Here is a 22003-nt window from a genome sequence, read left to right on the forward strand (position 1 = left end):
TTTTATCAGTTTATGAAATATGATCCGCTTCTGACAGCTTAGCTTAGCTCAGTAGGTAAGAGCGTTGGTCTACGGATCGCGGGGTCTGATAGGCAAACAGAAAGTGTCTCTCTGTCGGTAACTCTGTTATAAATTCTAGTTTTCCTGGGTTTGTTTCTTCTCCACTTGGGCTTTCAGCAGGTGATAATAATAATCAGCACTTCGCTGCGATATTCCACCCTGTGGCCCAACGCTGTTATTTTCTGCTCTTTCAGCAACTTTTACAGTGTTATTTTCAATATATTCTTTTGAGGTATTGATCGCGGCTCTAATATACATTTTAAAGTCCACGTCATCAACGGTAAGACTAACATAATGCATTCCAGCACGTTCGTGGAAATGGCTTAATGTTATGGTGTTCATGTCACGATAACAGACTCCATCGTTCGATATTAGAGCTGTGTGCTCAAGACCCCGGAAGACAAAAAGTATACGATCACTGAGATTTATTCTTAAATTAAAATAAATGAAATCATTAACAAGTTGACAAGTTTTGAAACGGAACATATAAAGAAATAGAAGTGTTTAAAGTAACTATCTACATGTAAACTGTTCAGAATCTGCAGTTACTCTTATACATCCGCACACATAAATGTGATACAACACCACAAGCCCACCCCTCGTCCATTTATAAAGTAAACTAGACTTAAGCTTGACGCATAGAGCTCACGTGTAAGCTCTATGCGCCGTAAGCGCTATGCGTCCTTACAGTCCTATATAGGTAGGTCTAGCTGTACATGACTACTGTATGGCTTGAATGTTAGGATAATAATAGAATACCAGTAATTGTAAAGGCAACAATGGGAGATGATTAAATAATATATTTCAAGGCAGATTTTTTTTTTAGAAAAGAGAAGTTCGGCACTGTGAGTGATATAGAGAAATATCTATGATATATATATTTTTTTCAAAAAAATCGGAGAATGTAGTGCCGTGTAAGAATAATCTAACAACAGGATTACTGTAAAAATAAAATCAAATATTATGAAAAGTGTGGTCTCAAGAGCTTTTTTCTGATTTGCACAATTGTACGTATTAATATCTGTCTTTATTTATGCTGTATTTTGACACATAGACACACTTTAAGAACATTATCGCGCATGCAAATGATCTAGATATATATGACCTAAACAGGCAAGCATTAGCAGTAACGACTACAGCAATCGCGTGTACGGTTTTGTTTATCTAAATATTCATATTACAATTTTCAATACCCATGGTCTGTGAAACTGTAAATGTTTATTGTAAATGTATATTGTAAATGTATTCTGTAAATGTTTATTGTAAATGTTTATTGTAAATGCATATTGTAAATGTTTATTGTAAATTTATATTGTAAAATGTATATTGTAAATGTTTATTGTAAATGTATATTGTAAATGTTTATTGTAAATGTATATTATAAATGTATATTGTAAATGTTTATTGCCAATGTATATTGTATAATTATGTTTTTTGTAAATATTCATTGTAAATGTATATTGTAAATGTATATTGTTATCACCATGTATGACGACGAGCTGTAAATGATTTAGTCGAAATAAAGTTTCTGTTCTGTTCCGCTCAATGAAATTCCCCTTAAAGAAATATTCCAGTTTTTTTTTAAAGTGGTGTATAAAGAACCATCTGAGTAGCATTTGTTTAAACTATTCTAAAAATCATACAGGTAGTAATGCCTCCCACCACACAGTGATGTGAGAGACATATTGATTTACTCCTGTCTATGTGTCTGTAACAAAGCTTGTCCGCACTCTCGCACTCTAAGTCGAACATTTCTCATGCGATCTTCACCGAACTTGAACAAAATGTGTCTTATCCTAAGTCCTCGGCAAAAATCGATAACTAACCAAATCAGTCCAGGCACTTCAGAATAATTGCCCTTTAAATACCAAAACGAAAACTTACATTTTCTTGCGCAATGTTGACAGCAAAAGGACCATATTCTTGTACTACTTTATAAGCAGCAGTATATTGATCCTTTTGCTGTTAACATTGGGAAGCGCTCTAGTAGTATATGATTCCTTTTAGGGTCGTTTATGTGCATGTACTCTACGTAAACAGTATATAAAGACTGACGTACTATTGAGATAATTAGGAAGTTGCGGGAGACAAGTGTTTTTCTCAAAAGCAGCTATAGTTCCTCACAAGATTTCGTGTAAGGTGATTATAAAATCAGATAGTCAGTTCCTCACAAGATGTTTCAAAATTGTTAAAAAAAAATCCGACAGGCAGTTTCTCGCAGGATTTTATTTCAAACTGCATAATAACCAGACGGGCAGCTTTAACAAGACTTTGTGCAAAACTGCTTAAATACAAACATGGAGTTCCTCACAAGATTGTTTGTAAAACTATTAAAAATAAGAGTGCCGGATTAACACAAATTCGCCCGTCATCGAACTTGGCCTAATTCAAGGGTCATTATCTAAGAGTGTCTGAGGCGATTCGGGTGATTACCTGACTTGGCAATAATTTTATGTCCACGAACATTGTCAGCAGTTTGGTGAAGATCGGATGAAAACTAGTCGACTTAGAGAGCGGACAAAACTAAATTAGCAGTTTTTCAAGTCATTCAATGGCGATTTGAGAGGTTATTAAACTTGACCGAAATATTATGCCCACCCACATTGTCACATATTGTCAGCAAGTTTGGTAGAGATCTGATGAAAGATGTTCGACTTCGGGAGCAGACATGCTTTAGACGCCAACTGCCCGTCCGTCACTGGTGCTCATATAATACCCCCGCTCTTTCAGAGACGGGCGTATAAAAATCAGACAGCCAGTTTCTCACAAAATGTTGTATAATCAAATCTTTAAAACGATCCCTTGGAAGCAAAGAATGCAACAAAGAAGAAGAATAGCAGACTAGGTTTGATTGAACTTGTTCATGAGAGATAATGAAATATGCAAAAAAAATACACTTACCATTTTTTAATTTGTTGTATATATCTTCTTTGCTTTCTGTTTTTGTCTTCTCAATCTGCTCTAACACTTCATCTCTGGCTCCCGCTATTTGTTCTGCAACTTCACCAGCTCTTGATGCAATTACTGCAGTGGCCTCTGTTTTCAACCTTTTAAATTCTTGATCAGTCGCATCTACTAACTTTCTCTTAACAGTATATCCTTCTGACACTATATCTTCTTTTTGTTTTACTCCTTCAGCTTGTACGTCTTCAATCGATTTCTTTGCTTGCTTTTCTATTTCATCCATTGCAGATTTATATGCTTTATCTAACTGAGACATTGACACTTTTCCACGTTTGACAATATCACTGATATGCTTTTTTGTAAGTTGGATAAGTTGTAACTTTTTGCTTTTCGCATCTTGAACTGTTTTACGAACATCATCCAGCACATCAAGGACATCGTCTTTTCCAATGACTAAGGTATCATTTTGAAGCTGAAATATTTTCCAAATGATAATAGCCAGATATCAAAAGATAATGATTTTCTTTTAACTTTATCGCAGTTTTTGATTGATTTTTTTTGCACATTAATATTCATTACAATACTATCTGTAAAAATATATACTGGATGATATAATTTCATATATATGAAAGTTTCATATCATTGTCGGGTCCCACAACGTAGGCCGATTTCCATAACAATGGCCGATTCCGCAGCGATGGCTTATTTCTAAACAGGTTTCCACAACGGTGGCTGATTTTTCATAGAAATCTGCAACTGTGCTATGATTAACCAATTACTGACCAGGTCAAACCGAACAACGTCTCCTAAATTTAAAACGAAATCAACATCGAAGCTTCGGTACACTATTGCTGTATCATAATTATGTACTGGTTTTATTTAACGAGATCCTGGCATGTATTAACGAGAGAAAACAAGAGGGCCATGATGGCCCTATATCGCTTACCTGTTATCATTGCACTTGAGGACAAGGTCTTCAGAAAAAATATCTAAGTCCAAAGGACAGGAACAACAAAGGGAAGAAATTTAACCAAAAAGAAAAAAAATCTTAAAAGGTACAGATATGTCAAAATACACCTAAAAATTGGAGGTACCATCCATGTTGTACCATAGAAAAGTGGTCTCGGTTTTTCCCTACGGCCAGTAATAAAAAAGTTACTAAAAATAAGCTATTTTTAGTAATGTAAAAGGGAAGTAATTACAAAGAAAATTATTGTAAGTGAACAAAAGAAGAATCTGCCAAATAAATCTGTTGACATAAATGAAATTTCAGATCAGTATCTTCATTAGTTACGGAGATATACCCATTTTAATTTGAAAAAAGGGAGGTAATTTGACATAAAATCAGTCAATAGTTATCTACCCTGATTGGCTCAGTCTAACTAATGACAATAATGAAATTTCAAAGAAGTCCTATAAGTACTTACTGATATAAATCCATTTTGATTACAATCAGGGGAGGTAATCAGATATAAAATAACTCTGGAACCTACGATTGGATCTGATTTGTCAGGAAATCCAAGATTTATTGTTGTTGAAGATATTTTAGAAGTTTGTATCAAATAAAACCAAAAATGAAGTCTCTATATGGCAGCAAAAGCCAAAATAGCCAAATATGGACCTTTAAGGGGCCATAACTCTGGAACTCATGATGGAATCTTGCCAGTTCAAGAAAGAAACCAAGATCTGGTGGTGATACAAGTTGTGTGCAAGTTTGGTTAAAATCAAATCATAAATGAAGCTGCTATTGTGCAGACAATGTCAAAATAGCTAATTTTGGCCTTTTCAGGGGCCATAACTCTGGAACCCATTAAAGTATCTGACCGGTTCAATAATGGAACTGAGATCTTATGGCGACACAGGTTTTGTGCAAGTTTGATTAAATTCAAATCATAAATGAAGTTGCTATTGTGCAGACAAGGTCAAAATAGCTAATTCTGGCCCTTTCAGGGGCCATAACTCTGGAACCCATTACGGAATCTTGCCAGTTCAAGAAAGGAACCAAGATCTTATAGTGATACAAGTTGTGTGCAAGTTTGGTTAAAATAAAATCATAAAAGAAGCTGCTATTGTGCAGGCAAGGTCAAAATAGCTAATTCTGGCCCTTTCAGTAAATTTAACTTTGTTTCTGTTTGGTAATGTTTCTTTAATTTAAAGCTAATCCTACAAACTTTGGTAAAAATGTTTATATGCTCATAGCTTGATGTAGAAAGAATCCTTGATATTAACAAGAGATCACAGAGTGATCTTTGCGCCCACAAATGTGCCATTTTTGAAAGTTCCAAATTTCAAGACTTACTGACTAGCTCAAGGTCAAATTTCATTTCCGTACACAACACTGTGCATGTGGTCCAAATTTGAAAGCTGTAGCTTGAGAAATGTGAAAGTAGGTCACTAGATCAATTTCAAGGACAAAGTTCTTTGTACACAAAACTATGCAAGTGCATCAAGTTTGAAGGCTGTAGTTTGAAAAATTTGAAAGTAGGTCAATAGGTCAATCTTGAGGTCAAAGTTTATTTTGGTACACAAAACTATGCAAGTGGTCCAAATTTGAAGGCTATAGCTTGAGAAATGTGAAAGTAGGTCACTAGGTCAAAATCAAGGTCAAATTACACTTCAGAACACAAATCTATGCATGTGGTCCAAATTTAAAGCCTGTACCTTCAAAAATGTGAAAGTAGGTCACTAGGTCAATGTCAAGGTCAAAGTTTGTTTCGGTACACAATCCTATGCATGTGGTCTAAATTTGAAGCCTGTAGCTACAGAAATGTGAAAGTAGGTCACTAGGTCAATCTTAAGGTCAAAGTTCATTTCAGTACACAAAACAATGCAAGTGGTCCAAATTTGAAGGCTGTAGCTCGAGAAATGTGAAAGTAGGTCACTAGGTCAAAATCAAGGTCAAATTTTATTTCGGAACACAGAACTATGCATGTGGTCCAAGTTTGAAGCCTGTACCTTCAAAAATGTGAAAGTAGGTCACTAGGTCAATGTTAAGGTCAAAGTTTGTTTCGGTACACAAAACTATGCATGTGGTCCAAGTTTGAAGGCTGTAGCTTGAGAAATGTTAAAGTAGGTCACTAGGTCAAAATCAAGGTCAAATTACACTCAGAACACAAATCTATGCATGTGTGTCCAACATTTTAAAGCCTGTACCTTCAAAAATGTGAAAGTAGGTCACTAGGTCAATGTCAAGGTCAAAGTTTGTTTCGGTACACAATCCTATGCATGTGGTCTAAATTTGAAGCCTGTAGCTACAGAAATGTGAAAGTAGGTCACTAGGTCAATCTTAAGGTCAAAGTTCATTTCAGTACACAAAACAATGCAAGTGGTCCAAATTTGAAGGCTGTAGCTCGAGAAATGTGAAAGTAGGTCACTAGGTCAAAATCAAGGTCAAATTTTATTTCGGAACACAGAACTATGCATGTGGTCCAAGTTTGAAGCCTGTACCTTCAAAAATGTGAAAGTAGGTCACTAGGTCAATGTTAAGGTCAAAGTTTGTTTCGGTACACAAAACTATGCATGTGGTCCAAGTTTGAAGGCTGTAGCTTGAGAAATGTTAAAGTAGGTCACTAGGTCAAAATCAAGGTCAAATTTCATTTCGGAACAAAAAACTATGCATGTGGTCCAAATTTGAAGCCTGTACCTTCAAAAATGTGAAAGTAGGCCACAAGGTCAATGTCAATGTCAAAGTTTTTTTCAGTGCACAAAACTATGCATGTGGTCCAAATTTGAAGGCTGTAGCTACAGAAATGTGAAAGTAGGTCACTAGGTCAAAATCAAGTTCAACTCATGTCAAGGTTCATCTTGCCACTCAAAACCATACATGTGGTCCAAATTTGAATGTTGTAGGTTATTGACAAGAAGATTTTAAAAGCTTTTCCCTATGTAAGTCTATATGGACCATGTGACCCCCAGGGCGGGGCCATATTTGACCCTAGGGGGGATAATTTGAACAAACTTGGTAGAGAACCACTAGATAATGCTACATTACAAATGCCAAAGCCCTAGGCTTTGTGGTTTGGACAAGAGGTTTTTCAAAGTTTTTCCCTATATAAGTCTATATAAACCATGTGACCCCCGGGGCGGGGACATATTTGACCCTAGCGGGATAATTTGAACAATCTAAGTAGAAGACCACTAGATGATGTCACATACAAAATATCAAAGCCCTAGGCCCTGTGGTTTTGAACAAGAGATTTTTCAAAGTTTTCTTCTATATAAGTCTATATAAACCATGTGACCACTGGGGCGGGGCCATATTAGACCCCAGGGAAATAATTTGAATCCTCCTGGTAGAGGACCACTAGATGCTGCTTCATACCAAATATCAAAGCCCTAGGCCCTGTGGTTTTGGACAAGAAGATTTTCAAAGTTTTTCCCTATATAAATCTATGTAAATTATAGAAATAAACAAAAGGCCATAACTCACTAAAAATTGTTGAACCAGTCTAATTTTCAGGGGGACACAACTAGGGTACCAATACATCATTCTGACAAAGTTTGGTCAAAATCCCCCTGGTAGTTTCTGAGGAGATGGGATAACGAGAAATTGTTAACAGACGGAAGGACGGACCAACGGAAGGACGACGGACCATGGACGCAGAGTGATTTGAATAGCCCACCATCTGATGATGGTGGGCTAAAAAAAAGAAACAAGAGATCACAGAGTGGTCTTGGCGCCCACCAATGTGCCTTTTTTGAGTGTTACTAATTTCAAGACTTATTGACTAGCTCAACGTCAAATTTCATTTCCGTATACAACACTGTGCATGTGGTCCAAATTCGAAAGCTGTAGCTTGAGAAATGTGAAAGTAGGTCACTAGATCAATTTCCAGGACAAAGTTCTTTGTACACAAAATTATGCAAGTGCATCAAGTTTAAATGCTGTAGTTTGAGAAATTAGAAAGTAGGTCACTAGGTCAATCTTAAGCTCAAAGTTTATTGCGGTACACAAAACTATGCAAGTGGTCCAAATTTGAAGGCTGTAGCTTGAGAAATGTAAAAGTAGGTCACTAGGTCAAAATCAAGGTCAAATTACACATCAGAACACAAATCTATGCATGTGGTCCAAATTTAAAGCATGTACCTTCAAAAATGTGAAAGTAGGTCACTAGGTCAATGTCAAGGTCAAAGTTTTTTTCAGTGCACAAAACTATGCATGTGGCCCAAATTTGAAGGCTGTAGCTACAGAAATGTGAAAGTAGGTCACTATGTCAAAATCAAGGTCAACTCATGTCAAGGTTCATCTTGCCACTCAAAATCATAAATGTGGTCCAAATTTGAATGTTGTAGGTTATTGACAAGAAGTTTTTAAAAGCTTTTCCTTATATAAGTCTATATGAACCATGTGACCCTGGGGCGGGGCCATATTTGACTCTAGGGGGATAATTTGAACAAACTTGGTAGAGAACCACTAGATGATGCTACATTACAAATGCCAAAGCCCTAGGCTTTGTGGTTTGGACAAGAAGATTTTCAAAGTTTTTCCCTATATAAGTCCATGTAAACCATGTGACCCCCAGTGCGGGGCCATATTTGACCCTAGGGGGATAATATGAACAATCTCAGTAGAAGACCAATAGATGATGTCACATACAACATATCAAAGCCCTAGGCCCTGTGGTTTTAAACAAGAGGTTTTTCAAAGTTTTTCCCTATATAAGTCTATATAAACCATGTGACCCCCGGGGCGGAGCCATATTAGACCCCAGGGAAATAACTTGAATTATCTTGGTAGAGGACCACTAGATGATGCTTCATGCCAAATATCAAAGCCCTCGGCTCTGTGGTTTTGGACAACAAGATTTTTAAAGTTTTTCCCTATATAAATCTATGTAAATTATAGAAATAAACAAAGGGCCATAACTCACTAAAAATGGTTAAACCAGTCTGATTTTCAGGGGGACACAACTAGGGTACCAATACATCATTCTGACAAAGTTTGGTCAAAATCCCCCTGGTAGTTTCTGAGGAGATGCGATAACGAGAAATTGTTCGAAAAAAGGAGGACGGACGGACCACGGACGGACGGACGGACGGAAGGACGACGGACCACGGACGCAGAGTGATTTGAATAGCCCACCATCTGATGATGGTGGGCTAAAAAAAGACAAAAATGTACATTTGATTTCTCTTGTCAAAACTGTTTTGTGCTACCTTTACGAGATAAAATTGCATAAAAAAACCTGTCAGTTTAAATGATTCACAAGTCATTCTCCAAACATCTTAGTGTAAAAAAAGGTTTAGATAACACAATTTTACCATAAAATATGACGAATCTTTAAATAAATATAGTTAATACATTAACTCTTATTCTGTGAATTCTTTAAAGGAGGCTTTGGGTATTAAAATCAAAAAAATTATATGACTGAATGATTCGACTTAATTTTAAATTTGATTTTTTTCACAATACATATATAATAAACTGTGATGTAAGTTATCCGGTCCACAAAAAGCAAGTTCTATATAACTATGTTATTGAAATATGTCAATTATTCATTGATGATGAGCTCATAAAAATTTGGTAAAAAAAAAAGAAAAAGTTTGAATATCAAATAAATCCGTTTTTATGGATATGACAATTAGATCTACAAGTGTTGCAAGCTTTTAGGTTCAATGATATCTTTCTATAAAACCTTGTTCACCTTGCGTGGTTGGAAGTTTCGTCGATAATAATTGCCATAACAAACAGAAAAACGCTGTTTTCATTTTAACGTAGTTGAACTATTCTATTCTATTCTTTTCTACTTTTAAAACATATTCAAATTATGATTATCACCATATTGCACTTACAATGTATGCAAGTAGGGCGATACTTCAAAGACAGAGTCAGAGCGCGCGCTTTGTGTGACGTCAAGATAAAGAAAAAAGTTTCACGACAAAGTGAATGAATAATTTATTGTGGATGAGGCGGGGTTAACATGTCAGGAGTATTCCAAAAATAGCTTCAGCTTCACAGTTTTTGTGACGTAAACATGCAACTCTATCGATCTGAAAAGCGTTGAAAGGGCAATTTGATCTGCAAACAGTAGTATTTTCGGTAAAAATTTTCACTCGTGTTACATATTCGTTCTGTGACATATACGGCTCAACAATGCTTGGTAGACAATCATGTTGAATATAGATGTATATATTTATATACATAGTCAACACATTGCTTAATATCGAAAAGTCTTCAAAAATTAATGCACCAGAAAAAAATCCTAAGATAAGCAAAGACTGCAACCGTACTCGCAGCTGGCATAATTATAATGCTGTTCTCAGCATGTCTATAAAGTTTCCTGAAGATCAAACAAAAGTCTCTTAAGGTTTCGAAGCAGGCCTCGGGGAAACACCAAATCATAGGAAGAAAAAGTTGTTTGACATGAAAATTGAACAGCATGTAAAACATGCATAATACTTTACGATACAAGTGTCAGTATACTGATATAAACATTGAATTCCGGAAAAGGACTAAAGGAGCTCCACTTCCGGACAGTTAAAAGCCTTTAAAAACTCACCATTTTCAAAGAACAGTTACACATGTTCGTTTTGATGCATTTGCAATAGCATGCGAGTGGTTAAATTTCGCATAACAAGGTGGAACACATTTTTCAGCAATTGTTTATCTTTATTTCTTTACAAATGGTATTCATTTTCAAAGGGAGACAACTTTTCCAGATAACTTTAAGTACAAATTATGGCCTGGTGCGCAGTAAAGTGCCCAATTCAGCAAAAAATCATGTACATAGCCCCATCTTTCAAACAGTACATGATAGAACTATGAAATAAAGTTTATAAGTAAGGTATGATACAGATGTAGATGTGGAGGTGAACATTTATCATGAAAATTTAGAAATAAAGTAGTGCGACAAGTTTAAGTATACAAAAAATAGCCATTTTTGCATGTAACGGGTTAGCATCTAAAATTTTATCATTTTTGTAAGCTGTCTCACAGAAATTCTGTTCTTTTTTACATTTTCACTTTTAAATTTTGTGAAAGAAAAATATCTTAGCTTTCATCTGATATATAACATCATGTACTTCTGTAATTCTGTTCCGAGAATCATGGTTTGAACCAAAGTTGTACGGATGTAACGCCCTAGAAATCTGAAAAAGCTATACTTAAAAATGTGCAGAAAAAAGTAGTATCTTTTGGTGCTAGAACATGTGAGATAGCCTTGATAAGTTTGAAAAATATGTAAGTTGAAATAGGCAAAGTATCATTTCTGTACATCAAGTCTATAAATAAATATGGCCGAATATCTCATCAAAAGTTAGTTTGTGACAAAAAATCCGTAATGTCCGTCCCCCTACCATAAACTTCATTAAGTGTTATAGAGCTAGAAAGTTGCAGCACATTTTTATTACATATGATGACATGAGCAATATTTCCAAAAATTGTTGAAATCCATCAAGCAGTTTTTTAGATATTAACAAAAGTGTAAAAGTTATCTGTAATGTCCGTCCCCGTAATGTCCGTCCCCACTTACCATTTATTTTGAATGTTGTATATATATTATTATTTTCTATCAAATTCAATTCCTTTCTTTTCTGTTTTACCAGTAAGAAGGGAAATTTTTAAAAAATGCATTGGAAATCAGTAAAATACGTTATTTTGTGATATTTTTTCTTAAAAACACATTGTGTGTAAAAAAAATGACAAAATTTGTTGAAATCTTCAGCAAAATGAATCAGTTTCATACATGAATTTTACTTTCATATAAAGAACTCATGCAAAAACATGAAAAAAAGACTAATGAGTATATAAATAAAGAAAAACTTTGCCCAACATTATTAATAAGCACATTTAAAGTGTTGGGGGACGGACATTACATTTTTGGACTAAAACTACATGTTGAAAAAAGTAAGTAGAGTTTCAGTCCTCAGTCTTTTTGAAATTTATAGTCTTGTAATTTATAGGGTTTAACATCAGGTCCAGAAAGCTCTGCCTCTCTTTTGTCCCTAATTACAAAAACTTTTTGAAATGCTACCATAAACACTTGATCCCCCTCCCCTAAGTGCCCTATTGTATATTTCTTATCTTTTATATTTTCTCTTATATTTTCATCTACAAAATAAAGGGTCATAAGATGCATCAAAATCATTCCTTAATTAAAACAACATAATTAATAAGTGACCTATTGACATGATTGAGATGGCAACAACATGCCATAAAACACAGGTGGCCACAGATCACAAAATCACACTTCTCAACAGGGTGCCAATATACAAGGGACCATAAAACCCCTAAGCTGGATCTTAATTGATCATTATGGAATCTTTACCTAAAACAGCACTCTTTGATGTAGGTGTTATGATCCCATGCATTGTATAAAATTAAAACCCCTAATAAGGATATATTTTGCCTGTTCTGCTAAGGACTTCCTCCTTAAAAAAAAAACTAAAAAAAAAACATATTTTAAATTAAACCGTGAAAAAAAGACTGGTACAAGTATACAAAAAAAAAACAATGTGTTGAAGTGTTATATACAGAACATTATTATGTTATCATTATTTCTTTTTGTACCATTAACACAGCACTGATAAAAAGCTAAACTGATACAGTAGTGTTATGGTCATCTACATTTAATATGCTTGTATTCTACGGGAAGGTTGTTAGATATGGATTAGTTTTATGTGAATGCTTGTACTGCATGTAAGTTTTTTTTTCTTTGAAACAGAACAGTACTTGCATATATGATAATATGCAGTGAAGAATTGATTGTATAGCTGATTTTGACAAATACTGCTTAATACTAGTAGAATACTTTTTGAAAATTAATAAAAATGAAATACATGTACTTCAATCTCGCTAGCTTTTTTAACTGCTATATAAATGAATGTCTGAAATGAATTTCCTATATCATTTAGTAAAACCATTTACTATATTTATAGACATATTACCTACTGAAATGACACAAATGTTCCCTTAGTTAAGAAATTTAAATTTTTAGAGTAGTTTATATTTCAAAGTAGTTATAAAAGCTGAACCCAGTCATTTATGTAATGTCCGTCCCCCATTTCTGGCACTATTTATTTATGATATTTTCTGCTTAAATGTAATATAAATAAGAGTATTTATGTTTCTACTTTGTTGTTTGTTTTAATTACTTGCTTTAAAGGTGTTTTCCTGCTGTAAATGTTCCATTTTCCAAATTTTAGATTAAAGCGAATTTTACGATTAACAGAAAATAATCGTAATTTCAAAGTAATTAGCTATTTTTTTTAAAAAATGGAAAAGCAAAGAGTTAAGGCTTATATTTTCTTTATCTGTGACCTCAAACTATTAGAAAATACACATAAAAGAAGTGGTTTTGCATAAAACATTTGCAGTAGGAATCTAATTTGAATGACAGTGTAATGTCCGTCCCCAACCCGACATGGCAACTTGAATCCACTTTTTTGAAAAAAAATCCCAAAAAGTTATCTATTTGGGTACTGATCCTTGTGCACAACATGTTGAAGTGTAGAAAAAAGGTATTTTTAAAGGCAAAGTAAAAACTTTATTTTTTGACTTAGATGCTAACCCAATTGGGCACTTTACTGTGCACAAGGCCAAATGGCATTCATTTTCGAACGAAGACAACCTTTTGCGATTATTTTAAGTAATCGTCGAGAAAAGGTTGTCTCCTTTTGAAAATGAATGCCATTTGTAAAGAAATAAAGATACACAATTGCTGAAAACTGTGCCCTTATAGGCAGTCATTTTCTGGAATTCAAAGTTTATATCAGTATACTGACACTTGTTTCGTAAAGTAATATACATGTTTTATATGCTGTTCAATTTTCATGTCAAACAACTCTTTCTTTCTATGAATGGTGTTGTTTGATTTTTGTTTCTCAACCTTAAAGAGTAAATCGAACTTTTGTTTTGAAGACGGACGGAAAAGGGCATGCATACAAGCTATATTATATCTCATCATATACGGAGATGCATAATGATTGTGTCCTTTCTAATAAATATGTTTCTATACAACTACTAGTGAGACCTATAACTTTGAAAGATCCCTCCAAACATGAACTATAACACCAACCTGTAATAATTTCGTTTTAGCATTCTGCGCAGCAGTATTAGCAGACAGATATGCACGATCTGACAGCAGATTCTGCAAGACACTAAAATAGTGTTGTAGATCTGTATCTTCCATCTCTAATTGTGGGCAATGTCGAACTGCTCTGCCTACCTCTCTACCCTGTAAACAAATATCACAAAAGAATTGTTTCAAAAACGAAATACAACATGTATATAAATGATTCAACTCGCAAAATATTTATTTCAAAGGATGCATTTTTCATATGTTTCTGTTGTGCTGTTGTCGTTTTTATGAAGACTGCAACAAAATGTTATTGTTTTTTTTTTTTTTTTTTGTCTTTTGTTTTAAATTCGATCATTCGTAAAGTGACAGGCCGGTTGTAAATAATCGTTAACGCTCGGTTTTACAATTCACACTTCAAGAAAATTGATGTAAATCTTTAAAATATCTTCATAGTTTCCAATTTGAAACAGAGTGCGAAATGGTAAGAGTTGTGTTGAGCTATATGAAAATCAAACGAACTTGATCTTTTTTACCTGTAAGTGTGACCTTGAGCTTTAAGTTTGTGGCCTTGGTCATAATAAAGAACAAACATGTATAGTCCTTTTTGGCGTTTTTCTTTGCATATAATTTGATTATCAATATCTGCATGGAAAAATAATGACTAGACCTTTTTTAACAAAAGCAGAGGAAATTCTTGACTTTATCTCTAGGAGTGATTTGGCCTTTGCGTCAAGGCCATGGATTTAGGAACACATCATTTTGTTTTAGGAGTATTTGTACCACGTTATATAACTCGACTGATGGCAGTGTTATAGACCGGGTAAGCACAGGATGGACCGTAGGAGTAATTGACTAACGGACGGATAATGCGCACACAAATGACTTCTGAATAAAAGATATCGGACAATTTATTCTAATCAAACTCATGAAGTGTTACCTGTTCAAAGATGTTGTACGGTTTGGAAAGGTCGTCGTGAATTTTCGTTTGAAATGCTTCATAGTTCAGGACAACACTGGTGATTCCATTGAAATCAGTGTCTGCTGCATTCATCGCATCTGTGTATCCGTCAGGTGGCATGAAACATTTAGCAACTTCCCACGGATTGCTGCACCACTGGGCAGCATCAGAGTTTTTATAGGATGGACCGTAGTATCGATGGGCCCGCTGTATCGCGTTTTTAAAATTATGACATATCTTGTTAGGGCAGCCAGACGGAAGATATTGCGTGGCAGAATTTCTATGGAAGTTACATTTCCCACGTCTTGCATTACAAATTCTATTTGTGGGGCAAACGACGACATTTTCTGTGCAACAACTAGAACACGTGGTACCAACAGTAAGTCCATTATTGTTGCAAATGTCCCTCAAACATTTTTGCTGGAACTGTTCTATTTCATCATAAACAAAAGGCTCAATACCTTCTTTAGTTAATAACACACCTAATCCAGCCTTAATCCAATTCTTAAATTTGGCTCCTGATAGTTTAGGATCATACAACGGAGTGGCCATGATTTTTACAGGAAATCATACAACCATCGTAATCCAAAACGTTAAGTCCACGTGCGGTTTCACATGTCACATCAGTTTACTTTATTTATGCGTGTTTTTCACATCATTAAACTTGAAAATTTTGATTCAGTTTAAATATAAATTGCACGAGGGGTCATCTTACTCTGTCGTTATCTTTAGGTACGACAGCCAGAAATACATTTCTCTTTTTAAATGCAATACTTCTTTGTGTTCAGCAGGCTGAAAAAGATCAACAAAAATGTTACATATATACCAGAAATATTATGTCGTAAATTCAGTATGTTATAATCTAAACTGTTCCGATATGTAATCAGGCAATCTAAAATAATTTATGAGACGGGAAGGGTTATAGGTCATTAGATTTGTATCGAGAAATATGACTAAGCTCTGCAGCGGAAATATTGCTCGACTTAATCTTTTTATTACATACGCATACATGATACAATGATAATTATATGTAAAATGATATATATTCTTAATAATATTTAAATTAAATAATTATATTCTTACTGGAGTAAAATTGAAGGATCTACATGTATTCAAGTGAATAAGGGGTTTCCGCTACCCTCGGGTATGACTACAACACTAAGTATTTACGATGCCCTCAGATAATAACTTGGTACTACAACAAAAAATGATGAAGCCCTCAGATAATAATGCAGCAACAATTCAAGTGTATAACGGGTTTCCGCTACCCACAGGTATTACAACAAAAAATGATGAAGCCCTCAGATAATAACGCAGCAACAATTCAAGTGTATAAGGGGTTTCCACTACCCCCAGGTATTACAACAAAAGTGATGAAGCCCTCAGATAATAACGCAGCAACAATTCAAGTGTATAAGGTGTTTCCGCTACCCTCAGGTATTACAACAAAAGTGATGAAGCCCTCAGATAATAACGCAGCAACAATTCAATTGTATAAGGGGTCCGCTACCCTTAGGTATTACAAAAAAAAGATGAAGCACTCAGATAATAACGCAGCAACAATTCAAGTGTATAAGGGGTTTCCGCTACCCTCAGGTATTACAACAAAAAAGTGATGAAGCCCTCAGATAATAACGCAGCAACAATTGAAGTGTATAAGGGGTTTCCGCTACCCTCAGGTATTACAACAACAAAAAAAAATGGTGAAGCCCCCAGATAATAACGCAGCAACAATTCATGTGAATAAGGGTTTTCCCCTACCCTCAGGTATTTCAACAAAAAAAAATGATGAAACCCTCAGATAATAACGCAGCAACAATTCAAGTGTATAAGGGGTTTCCGCTACCCTCAGGTATTACAACAACAAAACAAGAGTGCCAGAATGTCACAATATACGCCCGTCACAGCAAATTTCTTTACTCTAGCACCTGTATTTGCAAATGGAGTTTTAATTTTGTGGTTGTTTAGTAATCATTGTAAGTCTTTTGTTTTTCTAAGTCCACAAAAAAACTCTTACCAGGTAGAGATACCTTAAAATACACATAAAATTTGAAAGTAACATCCATGTTGTACCACAGAAAAGTGGTCTTGTCTTTTCCCTACGGTCAATTATAAAAAAGTTACAATATAAGTTATTTATAGTAACAACTAAGGGAAGGTAATCTTAAAAAAAAATCCACAAAAAAATTGTAAATCCGCGCAAAAATCTTTACCAGGTAGAGATTGGTCAAAATACACCTCATAATTGGATGTAGCATGCATGTTGTACTACAGAAAAGTGGTCTCGATTTTTCCCTACGACTAGTAATGAAAAAGTTACAATATAAGCTATTTATAGTAACAACAAAGGGAAGTAATTCTAAAAAGGGAACTGCGCATGACACTTCGTCTCATGATGGTGTATAATTGTGCCAAGTTACATCAAAATCCCTCCATGCATGAAGAAGAAATGCTTCGGACAAAGTCATTCTTGTATCTGACCTTTGGCCTCTAAGTGTGACCTTGACCTTAGACCTAGGGACCTGGTTCTTGCGCATGACACTCCGTCTCGTGGTGGTGAACATTTGTGCCAAGTTATATCAAAATCCCTCAATGCATGAAGAAGAAATTCTCCGGACAAGGTTTTCATTCTTGTATCCTTTGACCTCTAAGTGTGACCTTGACCTTAGACATAGGGACCTGGTTCTTGCGCATGACACTCCGCCTCGTGGTGGTGAACATTTGTGCCAAGTTATATCAAAATCCCTCCATGCATGAAGAAGATATGCTCCGGACAAAGTTTTCTTTCTTGTGTCCTTTGACCTCTAAGTGTGACCTTGACCTTAGACCTAGGGACCTGGTTCTTGCGCATGACACTCCGTCTCATGATGATAAACAACTGTGCCAAGTTTCATCAAAACCCCTCCATGCATGAAGAAGATATGCTCCGGACAAAGTCATTCTTGAATTTGACCTTTGACCTCTACGTGTGACCTTGACCTTAGACCTAGGGACCCGGTTCTTGCGCATAACACTCTGTCTCATGATGGTGAACAACTGTGCCAAGTTTTATCAAAATCCCTCCATGCCTGTAGAAGATATGCTCCGGACAAAGTCTGTGGACGCCGCCCGCCCGCCAGGGGCGTTCCCATAATACGTCCCGTTTTTCAAACGGGCGTATAAAAATGATGAGGCCCTCAGATAATAACGCAGCAACAATTCAAGTGAATAACGGTTTTTCGCTACCCTCAGGTATTACAACAAAAATGATAAAGCCCTCAGATAATAACGCAGCAACAATTCAAGTGTATAAGGGGTTTCCGCTACCCTCAGGTATTACAACAAAAAAATGATGACGCCCTCAGATAATAACGCAGCAACAATTCAAGTGTATCAGGGGTTTCCGCTACCCTCAAGTATTACAACAAAAATGATGAAGCCCTCAGATAATAACGCAGCAATAATTCAAGTGTTAAAGGGTTTCCGCTACCCCCAGGTATTACAACAAAAAAATGATGAAGCCCTCAGATAATAACGCAGCGACAATTCAAGTGTATAAGGGATTTCCGCTACCCCCAGGTATTACAACAAAAAATGATGAAGCCCTCAGATAATAACGATAATAACGCAGCAACAATTCAAGTGTATAAGGGGTTTCCGCTACCCTCAGGTATTACAACAAAAATGATGAAGCCCTCAGATAATAACGCAGCAACAATTCAAGTGTATAAGAAGGGATTTCCGCCACCCTCAGGTATAACAACAAAAACTGACGAAGCTCTCAGATAATAACGCAGCAACAATTCAATTGTATAAGGGGTTTCCGCTACCCTCAGGTATTACAACAAAAAAAATGATGAAGCCCTTAGATAATAACGCAGCAATAATTTAAGTGAATAAGGGTTTTCGCTACCCTCAGGCATTACAACAACAATGATGAAGCCCTCAGATAATAACGCAGCAACAATTCAAGTGTATAAGGGTTTTCCGCTACCCTCAGGTATTACAACAAAAAATGATGAAGCCCTCAGATAATAACGCAGCAACAATTCAAGTGTATAAGGGGTTTCCGCTACCCTCAGGTATTGCAACTGTCGCCGGGGTTTGTGGGCGATGTTTTTGTTAGATTGGTTTATTTGTTGTTGTTGTTGTTGTTCTTTTGTAACAAATGTTACACCAGATATTTTGGAGTTTTCTGAAAATACTGAAGAGAGATGTCCAGTTGTTATATTTTTATTTTCTAAATGAAGCAATATGATCATATACATGTACAATAAATAAAAACATTATAGAAGTGATATTAGAATTTATACAATATAAAGTTACAAATTAAGTTTAAGTTTCTTGGGGAAATACTCGCTTAGTAAGTGAGAGTACCAATGAGGAAAACAATAAAATAAATGTAAAATATCAAGAAATAGTAGAAATCTAACTAATTTCAAATTATTGAAAATATCTTCAATATTAAATAAATATACTATAATCAGTAACAACTGAGAAATTCAACATTGTACAGTAATTACAAAACATTTAAATCAAAATTTAAGACAAAATTAAGTCACAAATTTTCTTAACAAAAATACACAAAAGTTTCTTACCTGAAAATATTGAAGAGAGATGTCCAGTTGTTATATTTTTATTTTCTAAATGAAGCAGTATGATAAGGGCACTGGAACCTTGTCCCCTTATATACTGCTTGGTTGCCATCAACAGTGTCCATAGCAGCCAAACAACCGGATCATCTCACAGATTATTTTTATTGAAAATTTAAGTTTTTCTTTAATGTAAGATTTACTAACTAGGGATTTTTAGGGATTTTATACACTAATTCTTTTAGATGGTCCTAAATAAGATTCTATAGGTAATTAAAAATACTTAAAAGTTTAGAAGCAAATATATAACAAATGGTGTTGATTAATACCAGATTATATTTGTTGTTCAGTAAAATCAATTACTGATATATTTTTAACATGTATGTACAGGTAAATAGGTAAATTATAGATATAGTAATCATCATGATCATGATAAATGAAAATTAACAAATACAATTTAAAAGAAATATCTTGTGACAAAAAACCTTGTCACAACTTCCCCTGAAATTGTCACAAGGTTTTCTGTGACAATATTTCTCTCAAAAGTTAAACACAGGAATTATTACTTGATTTTTGATTTTCTCAAAATTATCTTATTAGAATATGTATTTTCAGAAAAATCCAATTTTGTTACAACTTATTATTATCCTCTTAGAAGATTTCTAACTAATTACAGACATGTTTTAACCTGGACCTAATATGTTTTAGCTTTTACTGTATAATTTTATTGTGTTAAAAACATTGCTATTATGCTCATTATAATGTTGATTGGTATAATGATTATGTATGATTAACTGTTATACAGACTGAAATTTATCTTGACTAATTCTCACTGTAAAAGTCTATACTTGTTAAATAATTGTTTAGAAATGTTTTTGGCATATGTTTCCTTGCCAACATAATATGCTTTATAAAGCATGGTTTTGAATGAAGAAAAAAAGAGAAAATATTAGGACTCGAAAGTAAGAACTGAGGCAATCTCTGCAGAGTTGAAATTTATGTCAGGAATACCTGTAGTTGTGTAAAAAGTAAACTTTTATATGGAAAACCGTTTCGACATTAATTTTGAAGTCAAGATTTAATTGTCAAAGAAACTCGTTATTTATTTGTTATTTATATTTGTGTTGATTTCAATACAAGACATTTAAAACAGAGTTGGAGTTATTCATCAATTTTGCTGATTCCCCATCAGCGCATCAACAACAGTCGCTGAGCATTTAGCTCTATCACACAACAACACAAAAAAAAAAATGGTGAAGCCCCCAGATAATAACGCAGCAACAATTCAAGTGAATAAGGGTTTTCCACTACCCTCAGGTATTTCAACAAAAAAAAATGATGAAACCCTCAGATAATAACTCAGCAACAATTCAAGTGTATAAGGGGTTTCCGCTACCCTCAGGTATTACAACAAAAAATGATGAAGCCCTCAGATAATAACGCAGCAACAATTCAAGTGTATAAGGGGTTTCCGCTACCCTCAGGTATAACAACAAAAATGACGAAGCCCTCAGATAATAACGCAGCAACAATTCAAGTGTATCAGGGGTTTCCGCTACCCTCAAGTATTACAACAAAAAAAGATGAAGCCCTCAGATAATAACGCACCAATGATTCAATTCTTAAAGGGTTTCTTCTACCCCCAAGTATTACAACCAAAGAAACTAGAGCTATCACTAAAGGTGATGAATGTACCCCCCGCATGTACTGACACAGTACATTGCAATTTGATGCACACAAGACTGCATAATTATGTGGACTGTATGTATATAGACTGTATGTATACAGTATAGTAACAAAAAACAAAGTCCCATAACTATGCAGAATATTTATCTAAAAGAATGTAACATGCACCATGCACAACTAGGGTTGGTACTGATCACTTGTGTGAAGTTTCATTAAATTGTGTGTAAGGGTTTGGTAGATTAGGCACGCACAAGATTGCATATGCAGACTGTATGTACATAGTATGTTAACAAGAAACAAAGTCCCATAACTCTGCAATTTTTGTCGCTGAAAGAACCTAACATGCCCCATGCACAACTACTGTTGTTACTGATCACTTGTGTGAAGTTTCATTAAATTGTGTCAAGGGGATGAGGAGAGATGGTGCGCAGAAGATTGTAATCTATGTATATAGTATAGTAACAAAAAAACAAAGTCCCATAACTCTGCAATTTTTTTTCTGAAAGAACCCAACATGCCCATGCACAAAATACTGTGTTACTGATCACTTGTGTGAAGTTTCATTAAACTGGTCAAGGGGATGAGGAGAGATGGGGCGCACAAGATTGTTCTATGTATATAGTATAGTAACAAAAAAACAAAGACCCATAACTCTGCAAATTTTTTTTCTAAAAGAACCTAACATGCCCCATGCACAACTACTGTTGGTACTGATCACTTGTGTGAAGTTTCATAAAATTGTATCAAGGGGAAAGAGGAGAGATTTGGGGCGCCAAGATTGTGTCTATGTATATGTATAGTACAAA

General features: G+C 34.9%; 1 protein-coding gene across 1 annotated transcript in view; it reads right to left on the reverse strand.

Annotated features, from left to right (window-relative positions):
* Positions 1-2755: 2755 nt before the first annotated feature.
* The window catches only part of LOC123539625 (uncharacterized), a 37217-nt gene continuing 17969 nt past the window's right edge, over positions 2756-22003 (reverse strand). Inside the window, exons 2-4 of the mRNA XM_053527469.1 lie at positions 14920-15732; positions 13980-14138; positions 2756-3436 (exon numbers count right to left, since the gene is read on the reverse strand). Of these exons, the coding sequence (XP_053383444.1) occupies positions 2756-3436; positions 13980-14138; positions 14920-15492 (1413 nt within the window). The 5' untranslated portion in view covers positions 15493-15732. The remainder of the gene's footprint in view (positions 3437-13979; positions 14139-14919; positions 15733-22003) is intronic.

The sequence above is a fragment of the Mercenaria mercenaria genome, chromosome 16, assembly GCF_021730395.1.
Source record: "Mercenaria mercenaria strain notata chromosome 16, MADL_Memer_1, whole genome shotgun sequence".
Lineage (NCBI taxonomy): Eukaryota > Metazoa > Mollusca > Bivalvia > Venerida > Veneridae > Mercenaria > Mercenaria mercenaria.